The sequence below is a fragment of the Megalops cyprinoides genome, chromosome 1, assembly GCF_013368585.1.
Source record: "Megalops cyprinoides isolate fMegCyp1 chromosome 1, fMegCyp1.pri, whole genome shotgun sequence".
Classification (NCBI taxonomy): domain Eukaryota; kingdom Metazoa; phylum Chordata; class Actinopteri; order Elopiformes; family Megalopidae; genus Megalops; species Megalops cyprinoides.
This window is the reverse complement of record NC_050583.1, coordinates 46,085,565-46,102,277: the sequence shown is the minus strand read 5'-3', so window position 1 is coordinate 46,102,277 and position 16,713 is coordinate 46,085,565. Positions and strand designations below refer to the sequence as shown.

At 50.1% G+C, this 16,713-nt stretch overlaps 1 protein-coding gene across 1 annotated transcript in view; it reads left to right on the top strand.

Moving 5' to 3' along the window:
* LOC118775612 (dynamin binding protein) overlaps positions 1 to 16,713 on the top strand; it is a 56,198-nt gene that overhangs the window by 12,122 nt on the left and 27,363 nt on the right. The window contains exons 2-4 of the mRNA XM_036525611.1: positions 6,094 to 6,248; positions 7,342 to 7,464; positions 10,011 to 12,143. Of these exons, the coding sequence (XP_036381504.1) occupies positions 6,104 to 6,248; positions 7,342 to 7,464; positions 10,011 to 12,143 (2,401 nt within the window). The 5' untranslated portion in view covers positions 6,094 to 6,103. The remainder of the gene's footprint in view (positions 1 to 6,093; positions 6,249 to 7,341; positions 7,465 to 10,010; positions 12,144 to 16,713) is intronic.

The following is a 16,713-nucleotide window of genomic DNA, read 5'->3' as shown; positions in this document are numbered from 1 at the left end:
AGCTTACTGTCTGTTACACAGGATCATGTGATGTTAACTGTGCTAAACAAGCATAAAAGACTTTCTCAGATATCCTTCTGCTCACACTTCTTCTGTATCTCTATATATAATATTTCGTAACTGCAGAAGAGGAACAGATTTTGTGTCTTTTTTTCTAGAAGTGAATCGGCTCTGGGGATGGCCAGAGTCAAAGCATGTCAAAGCAGAACTGAAACAGTGTTTGGCTTCAGATGTGGCTAACGGGCTAATGGGCTAACAGGCGAAACCCGCAGGCCATCGGAACATCTTTTTTCTCCATATTCCTCCCTCCTGCTCAGATAAACCTTTCAGATCCAGATCCAGATGGAGCCCCTTGAGGTGATAGTGCTGGTACAGGTAAGAACACGTGAACAGTGATAGAAACAAAGAGCTATTTGTGTCTGCAGGGAGGTGAATCAGCACAGCAGATCATCAGAGATGTGCTCTCACAGATGGATTCTGGGATTATCGTGTGCCTGGGCATGCTTTGTGAGGGCCGCTTGATTAGGTCAGTGCTCCTGGAGAGGTGATATCTACGCCCCCACCCCTTGCAGTCTAGAGAGCGGAATGTTTAATACCCACACATGGAGGAGGTGATTCAGGGCCACGCCCCTATCACCTGGCTATCAGGAAGAACCCGCAGGAGGACCAGGCCTAGAGCCACAGGCCATACATACCATTCAGAACCTCACCCTTCTGGCTGCAGTTAGACACACTGTATGTGTGTGTGTGTGTGTGTGTGTGTGTGTCTGTGTGTGCATGCCCTTTAGTGGCATCATACAGTATGTCTACCACATTATTGCCAAAGCAGGAAACCTATAGAAAGAAAGGCCCCATCAGTCTGAGCATTACGGTAATGATTGTAGTATCAGTCTGATCTGAGTTACAGTAATATTTCAGGACATAAGGATTCAAAGGATTCAGGCTGCCTTTGTCTCACAGCACAACTCAATACAGAAACGCACTGCCCGTCTTACAATACGTCACAGTACAGAAGTACGGTGCCTTCCTCACATGTGAGGTGACAGGTGGTCGTGCTCTCGCTGGCCTGTTGGGGGGTCTCTCCTTGGACTCCCTGCACTCCCTGCGTCTCACCTGAACAGTGTAGTGCTCACACACCTCATTCCCACACCCCCATCCCTGTAAGATGCACTGAAAGTTCTGGGGAAGACCACTCTCTCTCCCTCCCTCTCTCTGAGGAGACTTCTAAACAACCTCTCCTGCAGTGTGGTCACCACTCTTTCTGTGACTGCTGGAATTCGGGAGGGCGGGAGACAGAGAGCGAGGGAGGGGGAGCGTGGTAACGAGGGGGGGAGGGAGAGATATTTGGTGGAATGATCCAGAGAGCTGGTCTGTGTGGGACAGCTCAAAGTTGGGTTTTTTTTTTTTAATTTTCAGAGCCTGACTGACACTTCCACATCTGCATCTCATTTGTTCACTAATCTCAAATGAGTGTTTCCTAAAACGCCGGAACATGACAACTGCACATTTATGGCTGCATTGTGCGAATTCCTCATACTTGATTGGAAAGGTTTTTGTTTTTTTGCGTGTCACTCCCCAGCCGGGCGCAGTTTCCCACATGATACAACAGGAGATGATGCAATACTGCAGACTCAAACAAATACCTTTTTTTTGCCAGTGTTTTTTTTGTTCGGCGTCCATCATTTCTGGAGTTGAATCCTCTCTGTTGTAGAGTTTCCCCTCCCTAGCAGCTACAGCACAGGGATATTTTAGTAGTAATTTGTTAGATGATGTATTCTAGTAGTAAGGTGTTTATAGCAGAAGATTGTTACTATGTTACAGAGCCAGATACAGTATGTACTGAATTTGTAGGTAGGATAATATGCTATTGGCAGTGGTTTGGGTGGTATGTCATGAATAAGACACCGTGTTTCTCTGAGCTGCTGTCACTGGTTGGACAGCACAGCCCCGATCGTGTCTTTGAACCCTGACTTCCGTGGGTTCCAGAGCTCGTTTTTGGGGCGATGCCGCGGACCCCTTCCGCAGAGGGAAGGCACCGCCATCACACAGTGCACGGCAGCACTAGCGCGCTGCTGAACAGCGCTGAAAGCGCCAAAGCTAGCCAGAACAATTCGTGCCAAACGTGGTCAATTGTAACGTTTTATCCTTTCTTAGCTGTGAGCCAGGATAAGCCCAGCCTTTCATCAGTGCATCTCAGCAAGCTGTTTATTTGGATTACGGGCTGAGGTTTGTGCTGTTTGGTCATTATTTTGGCTTTGGGGAATCCCAGTGGCCAGGTCCTGCTGCTGGATTGCTGTGGGTGCAGAGAGAGTGTTTATGGTGTGCTGGGGACCGTGGTGGTTCGCAGTCCTGCTCTTTGGGGTTTGGGGTGTTCGCGCTGGGCAGAACTCCCTGTTCCTGGGCCCACTGAGCATCCTGCAGGCTCTTACTTTCCCATATTCATTCCCACATTACTCATGCGTATTTCATTATTACATAAACACTCATATTAATCATTCTGTTATTGCATAATTACATTGCTTTGTACTGAAAGTATGCTTGTTTTGCGTCAACAGAAAGTTCAGATTTCCTCATCACCGAGAGCCTCTGGGACATATCCCGCATACAGAGGGTCTCTAGGACATATCCTGCAAGATCGGCCCCATGTTAGTGGTGATATTGATGAGGAAGGTAACGGTGATGATGAAGAAGATGTAATTTCTCAATCTTGGTCAGAGACGTTTGTACTGTAGTGAACAGCAGGGTAAGGGACCGTTAGGGTAGGTGGACCAGTTAAACAAGCATTTCAGGAATTCCTCTCCCTCTGAGCTCGTGTTCTCTGTGTTATGACATCATGTTGCTGCCATTCCCCTCCAGTCAGTTTGGGGTAGACAGAGCAGGGAGGTCCCGCACTGTGCCTGATGGGAAACGTCTGGAGTGCAAGTCTAGCCAGGCTTCAGTGAAGCATAAACAGGCCTCAAAACATTTCAGTTTTCTTCCTGTCATAGTCCTCCTTCCTTCCTGTAGCTCCAACTCCTCTGTCGGGTGGTGAATACGTGCTGTTTCTCCCTGTAGCTCTGACTCCCCTACAGAGTGGTTAATAAGTGTCATTCAAGCCAGATTAAGTCAGACAAAAGGGGTGAAATTAAAGAAGCGGAATTCTCTCGGGTGTTTGCTCTCGCTGGGGGGTGTGCGGCGATTCTTTGTGCAGGAGAAAAGCTGGGCTGTGCAGGGCCAGAAAGCGTGACAGGCTGAGAGAGGTGGCCTTCTCTCCTTCCCTCTCAGGCTGACAGAGACTCCTTGTTAGAGTTCACGGTGCCTCCTGTGGGACAGTCAGCTTTCCCTGCTCTCACAGTGTAGCAACCTGCAGTGCCCGAAACAGATACTCAGAGTTTCCAGGGACTGAAGAGTCAGCAGCAGTAGGGCAGTCCCACAGATTCTCTCAATGAAACAGTGACTCCACTGAGACACGACTGCTCCCGTAATCTCTTTCTCTGCATCTCTCCTTCTCTGTCTCCATCTTTCTCTCTGCCTCACCTCCTCATTCGAATTCATAATGTTGTGTTGAGTGAAATTTCAATGTATTGTACCTCTTGTAAGGACAGCAGCAGATGCAGGCTGCAGGTAGTGCTGTTACCTGATGCCCTGCTGTGTGTTACCTGACTAATGACACCCGCCCCCCCTTGCCTTTTTCACACCTTATAGAATGGAATGATAAAAGTCAGGTTTTATCTCCGTGCTGTGGCGTTTGAAAGGAAGGTCACTGCTTCCTGACCATCTGACGGACACCATCAGACCCGCTCTGACCTCATCAGAGGCTGTGTGGTGCCTGTGTGGCTCAGTGCTTCATCTGAATGCCTTCAGTGGGAAATCCAGCTGTGTTAATGGGTAACCTGTGGAAAAGAGTGATGGAAGCTTCTCTGTCTGCTCAGCAGAAGAGCACACCATCAGGTTTGGGTTCATGGGAGTTCAGTGTGCAGGAGAGACCAGTACACACATACACACACACACACACACACACAAGTATTACTCATATCCAAAACATGCACAAACACGCTTAAGCATTACATATTTACATGCACTCACAGTCACACTGGAGCACACACTCTTACACGCTCATACATGCACACACAAATACACTCTCACTCACAGTACTCACACAGACTTTTACACAGTCACAATACTCCCCCCCCCCCCCCCACACACACACACACACACACACACACACACACACACTCAGGACTGCATGACTCATCGGAATTGGGATCATTCGTTTTGGCTTCCAGAGTTTCCTTTGGAACCCACGCCCAGCACGGCCTCTTCTTGTGGAGGTTATTTTCTGTCTGCACTCCTTGTTGAAGCTGACTCTGCTGTCATGAGCTGAGGTGTGTTTTAAGCCTCTGGCTTCCTCACAGTGCTGGCATGTTTATGGACCTTTTACAATGAAAAGTATACTGACATCCTACAGTAAGAAAGTATATGTGTTTGTTATTTTGTACTGCAAAATTTCTGATTTTGGTACACATATGACACCTAGTGGACAGAGAAAGTTAATGCAACTCTAGAGTGTTGGCGTGTGGCCACCAACCCTGTGTGTGTGTGTGTGTGTGTGTGTGTGTGTGTGTGTGTGTGTGTGTGTGCGCGCACGCGTACGTGAGTGTAGGGTCTCTAAATGTAGGGTATTGTGTTTGAGAGTGGCTGGAGGCCTGGAAAAGGGTAAATGGGGCCTACACATTACAGAGGAGAGGGTAAGGAATTTTTGGGAAGGAGAGGTTTAACTGTCACCCTCACACTGTCTGTTGAAACTAAGTCAGCACATTTCACTCTGTTCTGTGTGCTGAAGCTGTAGAAACGCAGTTTCTGTGTTTGGTGACAGTGACACGGCGTTGTCCTTGGGTTTTCAGATGTTAAGAACATTTTCAGCATCCAAAGCTTTTGCCATAAACAGGGCTAATCCAATATCTGTGGGCAAAGTGGCTAATCTGATAAAGGTCAGTAGCATGGTCTAATCAAATGATGGCTACAATGGTGCTCTTTCTGAGTCCCTGTGTGAGTGAAGATTCCTAACTGCAGCGGGTCTCAGCCACATTCTGTCTTCCACAGAGGTTAGCATTCTCAGAGCTCTGTCAGAAGTCTGTCTGGAAGGGTATTCACAGGACTCTGGAACCGCAGATGCAGAGGTGCTAGATTAGTAAAATGTTCCACCTGATTTATGTAAAACTGTCATAATCTGACATCCAGCATGTACACTCTCACAGGGCATGAATCCGACATTCTCCAACGGCAGCTGTTTCCATAATAAACAAACAGGCTCTATAAGCAGGCGAGCACGCACGTTTGCTGGTAATGGGAGGAACTGATCTGGGAACAGCGTTCAGTGTGTCTGTGCTGCAAAGTGAGGCTCTGGTTGCGTGTCCCTGTGTGAGACGGTTGGACCCGCTGATGCACATTTGCTCTGCACTGTTTCTACCTGCTGCTCATGGAGCCTCAGTTGGTTGCCTCTCATTGGTTCTGCTGTTGGTTTTGTAGCTGGTGCCAGGACCACACTTACTCTGGGTTTTTCTCTTTCCCTCGCCCAAACTCCTTCTGTCTCACTCTACCACCTCTCTTAATTTTATTTTTCTCCTTTCCCTCTCTCTCTCTCTCCTGCCTCCCCTGTTGTAAGTCTCAGGCTGCTTTATTGGCGTGGCATGCTTTATCGTGTTGGGTGGCAGTGTAGCACAGTGGTAAGGAGCAGGGCTCATAACCAAAAAGTTGCTGGTTTGATTCCCTGCTGGGGCACTGCTGCTGTACCATTGGGCAAGGTGCTTAACCCAGAATCGCCTTGGTAAATATCCACTCTGGATAAGAGCGTGTGCTAAATGACAATAATGTACTGTGATGTGTTGCCGAAGCGTTACACATAATGTGATTTAGATAACAAGTATGAAAATGAACAATAATCAAGAGCTGCAGCCTTACACTATTTACATTTCTGATTTTGGTTATAATAATGAAAGCAAAAGAAGATATTCCTACTTACATAGGAATAAAAGAAATAAATAAATGATCAAACAGTGATCATGGGAAATGTGCTGTATGTGTTTTAATGTTGAGCCGTTGCTCTCTATCCAGCTGCTGTGTGATGGAGCCCGGTTCAGTGGTCCGCTCCGTGTTTGAGTTCCTGCCCAGTGTGTCCGAGGAGCTCCCCCTCTTCGCCGGTGATGTCATAGAGGTCCTCAGCGTGGTGGATGAGTTCTGGTTGCTCGGCAACAAAGATGGAGTCACAGGTGAGTGACTGCGTTCCCAGGGCTGTGTGTGGGGCTGTCCACCTATGTCCCTCAGTCACAGACTCCCTGAAACTGTCCTCATTCCCTGTTTTTAATTGAAGACATGCAAACTCACCTCCCCTAGTTAGTGAGTTTTAAGTACAGTACATGAAATACAATGAGAACTCCTCCCCTTTTTGCACTCTCCAATTAGCTGGGGTGTGTGGCCGTATGTTAAACGGGCTGTCAGGACAGGCTGAGAGAGAGACAGAGAACACAGAGAGAGAGAGAGAGAGAGAGAGAGAGAGAGAGAGAGAGAGAGAGAAAGAAAGAGAGCTCTTTGTTAGTGGAGAATTGTACTTTTAAATCAGCTCTGTAATGTCTGTTGTAAATGTGACTGTTATTTGGCAACTCAGACGTTTCTTTGTTATTTCAATAAAGCCACTTGGGATGAATTGAGAAAGAGAGAGAGGTTGAGACAGAGCTGCTCTTTATCCAGTAAATGAGGTGAATTCAACAGGCTTTCAAATTTTATTGGTTTTTCTGACATTTGAAAATGCTTTGTTTTAGTTGGTAAAGGACACAAAGGCCCACTACCAGACATAGCACACTACAGCACACACACAATGTATATGTATAATGTGTTTATAGGCTACAGCTCACACACAATGTATATGTATAATGTGTTTATAGGCTACAGCGCGCACACAGTTTATATGTATAATGTGGTTATAGGCTACAGCGCGCACACACAGTGTATATGTATAATGTGTTTATAGGCTACAGCGCGCACACACAGTGTATATGTATAATGTGTTTATAGGCTACAGCGCGCACACACAGTGTATATGTATAATGTGGTTATAGACTATAGCGCGCACACACAATGTATATGTATAATGTGTTTATAGGCTACAGCACACACACATTATATATGTATAATATGCTTATAGGCTACAGCGCGCACACACAGTTTATATATATAATGTGGTTATAGGCTACAGCGCGCACACACAGTGTATATGTATAATGTGTTTATAGGCTACAGCTACAAATGTGGTAGCTGGTGATTGGTCTGTTCTTGGTCATGTGATTTGTGAACTTCTTCTTGCAGGCCAGTTTCCCAGTACATTTGTGGAGCCAGTTACAATCCCCAGCACCAAAGCTGGAGAAAAGCTGTACGTGTGCATCAATGACTTCAGCGCTGTGGAGTCGGGGAACCTGCCCCTGAAGAGAGGTATGCCATGCCCAAAAACATGGCCGTTAATCACAAGCACCTTAGCACCCACAGGTCTACAGCGGTCAGTGCCAAGAGTTTTAGAACAGTCAGTGCCCAAGTTCTAGAACATTCAGTCCTCAGGGTTTCAGAACAGTCAGTGCACAGGGTTCTAGAATAGTCAGCACACAGGGTTTTAGAACAGTCAGTGCTCTGGGTTCCAGAACAGTCTGCACACAGGGTTCTAGAAAAGTCTGCGCACAGGTTTCTAGAACAGTCAGCGCTCATAGCTCCAGAGCAGTCAGTGGTCAGGGTTCTACAACAGTCAGCACTCAGAGTTCTAGAGCAGTCAGTGCCCAGATTTCTGAAGCAGCAGTCAAATTTCTCACACCCTCAACTTATTTGTCAATGTGTTTGTTCCTCTTTCTCCCAACACAACACGGCTGGCATTCAGAGGCTTAATTTCACAAGACTCAGGTAAAAATGGCTTTAGATAATATAGGATAGTATGTTCTGGAATAAATCTTAGCATCTGTCCACACTAGTGCTGTAGCATAGAAAATATTTTTGTTTAATTATTTGTTTTCTCTTCATGAGCCAAACACAAGTGCCCTAGTTTGTGCAGTATTGCTTTAACATTGACCATGTGTGCTTCCCAAATGACCGCGGACCCAGGGCAGATCACAGCTGCCTTCCTCCCTGTTGTTCATTCTGGCACCCTGTTAGAGTGTGCCAGATATAGGCCAGGAGAGGGTGGAGCAATGGGCGAGGTTTGGGAATCAGAGGGTGTGAACACCATCAAGCCCAACAGAGTGCGGTTTTCTCCTCTAACCACCAGATGTCTCTGTTTGACCATGTGTAGGTGAGAAAAAGCTATTGTGTAAATATGGGGAATGTTGCTCCCCCCTGCTCCTTACTGCGTCCTCCACCCCCCCCCCCCGGCCCCCATCTCAGCCTGCCTGTAGTGTTCACAGTCCTCTCTGAAAGATCGCACGGGTGAGACCATCGTGTCAGTGTTAAACAGGAAACCTGAGGAGTCCGGTCCTGTCTCATCACCGTGGCGATTCGAGCTGAATGAGGGCTCCCCTATCACACCGTTTCCACGGTGACCGGACTGCCCTCACTCCGCTCCTGACACAATGGGGGGAAAGGCTCGGCTCTGAGGAATGTGACCTCTGACCTCACTGCCCCCACCCCCACACACTACAGCACTGTCAGAAAGAGCTCCATATCGTTGTCACCTTATTCCATTGGAGTCAGTGTGGTAAAGAGGTAGATACTGCTGGTGCAATAAAACACAAGTTACAACGCGTTATAAATTCATAAAATGGTCTTTATATATTGGTTACTACATGTAAACATTATTTGTTTTAACTGAAATCAGACATTACAGTCGGACAGTAAAATATTAATCTGTTACACGGACACCTTTCCTTACTGTAGATTAATGGTAAAATTGTATCTGTATCTTAACCTTTATAAAAACTAGGGATGTGAATGACACACATTTCTGTCTGTCAGTTAGTTGACGGCTGAGGGGTGTGATTATCAATTATTCGTTCTTAAAGGAGGATAAAATATATTCACGGTAATGGTGTCTTCTTTCACCTTTTTAAAAATCAGTCACTGATAATCAATCAATACAGATCGTGAGGGAAACAATAACAACAAAACAGAAACGAAAGTAGCCTTTTTTATATAAAGCTATTGTTTTAGCACTTCTTTGCACAGTTGTCGGGTTACATTAGGTACATTACAAGGTACAGTATGTTAAACCTTTTGCCACGGTGACAATATATTGGCAAGAACAAATGAATAAGCCTCACAGGCATATAACTGGGTCAATTAACAGCAATATTAATCTAAGTTATTTTTGTATGAAAGCACTCACTTCTCTGCAGTCACCCGCAGCTGCATGTAAATCGTGTTATTCCATACTGTTAACTGTACTTGTGTAAGCTAGCTGTCTCTTCAGCGGAAAAGCTCAGGAATGAGAAAATCCCACCCCTGCTACAGTATCATTCAGTATCTCCCAGTAATATGCAATGATTCTTTCATTTTCAACAATGAGGGGAAAAAAGCGTGTCAATGATTAGATTTTATTGTCTACATGCTGGTGACAGACAGGCAATTAATCCACAAAGAGCCATTTGCTTACAGTAAACCAAGGTCTGACCATGACTCCACCATGCACCCTCACCTCTACTTTACACAAGGTTTTTAAATGTGTTCTGCATCCCCGCTGGGGTCACATGACCCCCTTTCCTTTGTGGGGTCATCGAGCTCCATGCCATTTCAACCCTGCCAGTCAGCAGCCTCGTAGGCCAACCCCCAGCCCTGCCCCCAGCCTCGCCCCATGTGTGTGTGTACAGAATGTCAATATGACATTGCAGTGTATATCACTCTGATAGAGCTAAATGGTAGAGCTATTGCTGATCGGTTTTGGTTGTAAGTGCCCATAGATGTGTTGGTTTTATTTTTTGCCATAGCTGGCTCCATAGCTGCAGTTTACGTGCTGTCTCTGTGTGTAGCCTTCATCTCTCCTCCTCTTCCTTGCTGCTCCACAGGTGACGTGGTGGTGGGGGAGGGCAGCGTGGACTCCACCTGGCTGAGGGGGCGGAACTGCTGGGGGTCGCGAGGGGTCGTCCCCACATCTTGCGTCAAAGAGCTCCGCCTCTCCTGCAGATCCCGCCAGCTGTCCCAGCGGGCTGCCGCGGCGACGACCTCCGACCTGCCCGAGCACGCCCTGGGCCAGGCGCGGGCACTCATGAGCCTGTCCGCCCAGCTGGAGGAGGAGCTGGACTTCCGGGAGGGTGACGTCATCACCATTGTGGGCGTGCCCGAGCCGGGCTGGTACGAGGGGGAGCTGGAGGGCCGCAGGGGCGTCTTCCCCGAGGGGTTCGTGGAGCTGATCGCCCCGCTCCGGGCGGCGGGGGCCTCGCAGGAGACTGGTCGCTACGGCAACTACGAGGAGGGGGAGGATCAGGCACCGGGGGAGGAGCCGGTGATCAGCACGGAGGAGGAAGAGGAGGAAGAAGAGGAGGAGGAGGAAGGCTTGGGCGTGTACGGGGTGGCTCTGTACGAGTTCCGGGCGCTGGAGCCGGGCGAGCTGGACTTTGACGTGGGTGACAGAATCCGCATCACAGGCACGCTGGAGGACGGCTGGATGGAGGGGTGTGTCCGCGGCCGGAGGGGCGTCTTCCCACACCGATTCGTCAAAATCGAGAACCGCCACGCCGTCCCTGAGAGCAGGGAGGATGAGCTGCCAGCCTCTGACCCCACCCCCAGTACGCAGGGTGGGGAGGAGTACACCTCCGAGTGTAGCTCCGTCCTGCAGGAGGAGGCCCGGGACACTGCCCCTGCCTGGACTGGCCCGGAGGACCACACGGTGTGGGACCTAGACTACTTTGAGCGCCGGGAGGAACGCGGTGCCACAGACAGGAAGTGGGCGGGCGATGAGTCCCCTGCCGCGAGACCCAGCCCACCTCCCGGGAGTCAGCCGAGACGTCCGGGATCAGCGCGAGGGGGCATGGCTCGGCCCGGCCCCGCCCTCACACCCGCCCACAGGGAGCAGCAGAGAGCCAACTCAGCCAGTCCTACACCCCCCCCGAAACCGCGCCTGCCCCCCCGCCCCAGCCCGCCCTCCTTCAATAACAGGCTGTTTGGCAGTCGGAAGGCGGGGAGTGCCGGTGGGGACTCGGGGTCCCCCCCAGCACCCGCTGTCAGAACCCTCAGCCTCACCCCAGGCCGGAGCGGCCACCAGAGCCCCCACCCCACCAGTGGCCCACGCAGCAGCACAGGCCTGCTCAGCCCCCGAAAGCTGACCCGCCACTCCAGTGTGACGGACTCCGACATGCTGCCCGGCTGCCGGGGTGAGCGGCGGGCGGAGCCTCGCGAGAGGAGCACCAATGGCCTGTCAGGCTCCTTCACCCTGGACAGCCTTTCAGCCGCTGTGGGGGACCTGGACACCAAGCTGTCCCAGCAGCTGGCCGAGTTCGAGAGGAGCCTGCCAGGCAGCGGGTGGGCGGGCGGCGGCGGGGGGGGCCGGGTCTCGCGCCACTTCTCCATTCTGGACTACAGCACAGAGAGTGACATCATCAGAGGCTCCTCCCACTCCCCTGTTTACCTTCAACCAGAAGCCCCGCCCCCTTCCACCTCCTCCTTAGAGAGGCGCAGAGTCCTGAGGCCGCCCCCGCCCCGCCCCAGGATCCTCAAACCGCAACCGTCCCGGCCCTCTCCAGCGGGGGGCAGTCGGGGTCCCCCCCTCCCCTTCAGACCCGCGAGACCGGCCCCCAGGCCCCCCCAGCCCGTCCCGCGGCGGGATGGCGCCTCTCCCCGGCCGCAGACCTTCTTCATGCCCGAGGAGGAGGAGCAGGAAGAGGACGAGCCAGAGGAGGCAGTGGAGGTGGTGGAGGTGGAGCCAGAGGTGGAGCCAGAGGTGGAGCCAGAGGTGGAGGCGGAGTTGGAGGCGGAGCAGCGCGAGGCTCTGGAGCGAGAGCGAGAGCAGGAGCAGTACGACCTCCTCCTGCGCCTCCAGGAGGTGGAGCGGGACATAGAGGCATACACCCACACCATGGAGGAGCTGCGCCTCATGCTGGAGGAAGAGGAGGACGAGACGGCCCGCGCCCAGGCCCTCGAAAACCTGGAGTTCTGCACCTATACCATCGACACGCTGACCCTGGAACAGCAGCAGCTGCGAGGTAAGCGCTCGCCCACGTCCACACACTGAACCCAGGTCAGCTGGTCAGTGCTCACTCCATGATCAGCAGGTGAGAGCTCGAACAGTCCAGCCACAGAGTTCCTAGATCAGGAGGTAAGAGGTGACACCATCAACACACTGACACTAGTTCAGCAGATCTGCCCTTTATTACTGCACTCTCTGAAAGGTACTGTTAAAACGGTGCCCATAACTGACAGTGTTCTTTTCATGTATTTTATATAATTTAGCTGATCAAATGCATTTTTGCTGTCATACCAGGACAAAAAGGGCCCCCACAAACTTGAAAGCAAAGCAGGGCTTTAATGAGGTGCAAGGCTTTGATAGAGTGCTGATGGTAGAATGCAGTATTGGGTTATGAAAGGTCGGGTCTGTTAGAGAGTACTTTCTGCATGTGCTCCCAAGTCTGGCCTCCCAGACGCTCACATGGGAAGGATATAGTGTTGTGTGTCAGCCAAACTTTACCTGCACAAAGAGAACAGACAGAGGGGGAGGGGATGCTACAGTTACCCCATCCCAGGGGAGGGGTTACTGAACCAGTCAAAACTCTTCACTGTCCATGGCTCAAATCAGTACGTCAGTGATAACGCCTGATAGCAGGTTCATGTGGCATCACTGTGCCTTCCCCGACTGAAATACCACTGAGCCATCAGGATTACTATCAGATTCCAACCACTGGAAGAGAAAGACAGAGAGGTGTGTGTGTGTGTGCGTGTGTGTGTGCGTGTGTCTGTGTGTGTGTCTGTGTGTGTGTGTGTGTGTGTGTGTGTGTGTGTGTGTGTGTGTGTGTGTGTGAGGAAATGCTTGCTGGACTCAGGCTCACCCTGGTGTGTTACACACATTAGTCACTCTGGGTGTGGCCGTGGTAGTGCACTGGTTCTGTCTGGCTTGTCATTTGACACACCTGAATAATCAGCGCTCTACCTGTACCGTGCTGAGCAAGTCTTCATCTACAGTTCATTTCCTCAAATGCTGAAATGTTTCAGAGACCCCACTGTAACTGTTTCCGTAATGCTGAAATGTTTCAGGGACCTCACTGCGACTGTTTCTGTAATGCTGAAATGTTTCAGGGACCTCACTGTAACTGTTTCTGTAATGCTGAAATGTTTCAGGGACCTCACTGCGACTGTTTCTGTAATGCTGAAATGTTTCAGGGACCTCACTGTAACTGTTTCTGTAAGACTGAGGTGCTTCAGAGAGACGGCACTTTGACTGTTTCTGTAAGTGCCTGGGAGACTTGCCTGTGATTCCATTGTGGTATCAGAGCAGTGGAGGGTCACTCTGCACTGTGAAGGAGGCAGAGTCCCTCAGACTGGGGCTCTCTGGGGGTCAGCTGAGCACGGCTGGGGAAAGGGGCGGGGCTTTGAGCCACCCTGCTCTCGTGAGCATTTTAGCTGGCGCGTGTCACCGAGGCCCGGAATGTAGCCCGCGCTGACCAAACCTTTCACACACGCGTGCTGCTTGAAACCTGCATTCCAAACTCCCCCTCCAGGGGTACGGGCCTCACCCCGCCCTGCCCTGCCCCACCCCTCCAGCACGGCCAGGGGCTCCCAGGAAGGCCAGTTGTGTCCCGGTGCATTGGAGGGAAAACATGGGGGGGAAGGCCCGGTTCTGGAGTGTGCTGGTTCGGCCTGTGATTCGGCTCTCCGCCCTCTTCAGCCACGTCCTCGGAGCAGGAAGCAGGCGGGCGTCAGGTAGGGGGTGGGGTGGGGTGGGGCTATGAAATTTTGCTTTCTTCCTCTGCGTCTCAGAGGTGCAGCTCCACTGGGTGCAGAATTTGGCGGCAGAGAGGGGCGACTCCTTCCACACAAAAACACTCTCAGCTCAGGATGCTTTCCACAGGATCAGAAGCGGCAGGGGGTCAGAGGTGTAGAGTGAGACGGTAGGGAACCCTAAGGAGCTGTGGCTGTGCCCGGGACAGCCCATAAACTGCAACGTGTTTCCAGTGCTGTATCCAGCAACAAAAAGCGCCGTGTTGACTCCGTAGCGTGGACAGAAAGACGCACACGCACACATACGCAACTGTGCACACACCTTTGCAGATAAGAGCTTTTGTGCGCATTTTCTTTCTTGAGTCTTTGAAAGTGAGAGGAGTGTTTACATTGCAGTTCTTGAAAGGTCACTTAAGATTGATCGCTGAAAAATAATAAACCGAAAGAGAGTTTTTATCGACCAGTGTTACAGGGCTGAATGTTGGGCAAGTGCATTTTCATGCAAGACGCTTCCTCTTGATTTGTGGTTCGTATGTACAGCCCAGCTCTCTCCCTGTATTTACAGAGCAGATCCTTTTCCCAGGCAGTCAGAACATGCTGTAAGGCTCCAACAGTACTTACATCTTCCCTAACAGGATCCCACTGATCCTTTGGGGGTGAATACTGATCTCAGAGCAGTAAGATTCAGTCAGATGGAGGTACAGTCAGACTGTGCTGGCGAATCTGTGGAGTTCAGGCTGGAGTTAAATCACAACTCGCTCGTTTGACTCGCTCTCCTGTTGCCGCTTGCAAACCTGATAAAGCCTCCAACACAGAGGAGTTTTATCTGTTTCATTAACGGGAAGGTCAAAACTTTTATTTGATTTCAGATTCAGAGACGTACAGTTCCCAATCGCCAGATTGCCTGTGGAATTAAAGACCAATGCTGTTCTCATCATATTCATGCATTTTTGTTCACTGTATGTTTCTGGCATTTTTTTTTTTTTACCCCTTATTAGACAGTGATCTGGGGTCACCTAACCCTACACTAGTCCCAACCCCAACAGTGCTGTGTATAATAGCTGCAGCTGATCTGTGGTCAGTGCTGGGTGACAGTGGTCATGTTAATTGTGCAGATGTTCCTTTGCCTGCCAGGGAGGGCTGGACTTTAATTTCATTTAATTAACATAACTTTCTCTCTGGATAAAAACTAAACTGCAAGAAAAATGTGCTTTCCCCCCCTTATTTCAGTGTTTTCACTATACCGTAGCTTCTGTATTTCTCCAACAAGTGTTGTCATGTCTTAAGCACTTTGTCAAAAAAAAAAAAATTCAGAAAAAACTTTGCAAATTTGAAAACAGAGGACCCTTAAAATAATCATTAAACCATGTAATTAATAGAATGTGCTCTTATTTCATGATAAATTATGTACTGTGTTATTTCATTTTCTCTAAAAAGACCACGGGGACTCAGTAACAGTGGTCTGCTGTCGTCCCAGTTTGGTATTTTCCCCTGATTCTCAGACCGAAATGTGGGCTGTTTATTGCGTTTGGGAAAGTGAAACACTGTCAGGAAGTTTGGTGCTGGAGCAGCGTGTTATGAAATATGTTCAGTGTGTCCTGACCACGGTGAAAGGGTTCAAAGTTCTGATTGTTGTGCTGTGTGACACCCCTCCCTCGCCTCATTCCGGAGCTTTGTTCCCTCCCGCTGGCCGGGTTCAGCTCCCGAAGAGAGCGGGTCCACTCCTGGGAGAATACTTCCCACAATGCAGGCTGATGGGGGCAGCGTCGAACAGGGACACCTTTGTGTTTTTGGGGAAGATAAAATAACCTTTAAAGGGCTACTCCCCTAGTCCCTCTCGTGTCCCCTCCTACCATTCAGTGATACTTTAAAAAAAGGTGACCTGTTGGTGTGATAGAAGGAAAAAGTAAAAGTGTCTGTTTGTTCCTCTGACTCTCTCTCTGGTTTTAACACACTGTTTGTGTTTGTGAAAGAGTGACAGAGTGAAAGAGTGGGAGTGTAGCTCAGTGGGATCGCTGGTGACAGACTCCCCCTGTAATGGTGCAGAGGGCAGTCTCTCAGCAAGGAGGAGCCGGTGGGGCCAGGCGTCCTGGCAGGAGCCCCCCCGTCAGTGAGTTGGCAGCGGCTGAATGGGCGTGGCCCTCAGCGGCGGTGTCGCTGTGTGGCGTCCCAGGTCTGGTTCCCTTGGGAGCAGGGCGCAGGGACTGTGTTCTGACGCGCTTCATCTCTGGGCGTATTCTGCCAGAAATTCACACACCCAAACAGAGTGTTACCACATACGAGGAGGAATAACAGTCTATGGCCAGTTCGCTGATTCACTCTTCACCTCATTACTCATTACTCAGGCAAACAGCTCCACAGCTGACGAAGTGTTGCTATGCGCCGTCTTTTTAGGGGTGCCATCATTGGCTTATTGAGAGTGACACACAGTCTTAATTTATAATAATGGATCTGAAAGCCCTTTACAGTGAGGTGGGTGACTCACCACAGACTCTGCTGAAATGTATCTCCTGCCAGGGTGATGCATGGCAGCCATTTTGCACCAGATCACTTACCACACATCTGTTAAGGTGGGGATGGAGGGATTTATTCAGCTAATTAAACTGGGGATGATCAGATGGCCAGACTGAGAGGCAGATTTGGATTGTGTCCAGGACTCAGGGGAACCCCTCACTCTTTCGATAAGCACCATGGGATCGTTGATGACCGCAGTGAGTCATAGCCTCGGGTTAATGTCTAATCCGAAAGATGTCACCTCTCAGAGGGCAGTGTCTTCATCTGAAAGACTGGGCCCTTCTGGCTGGATAGCTGCACTTCCTGCAGCGGCTGGGTTTGCCGAGG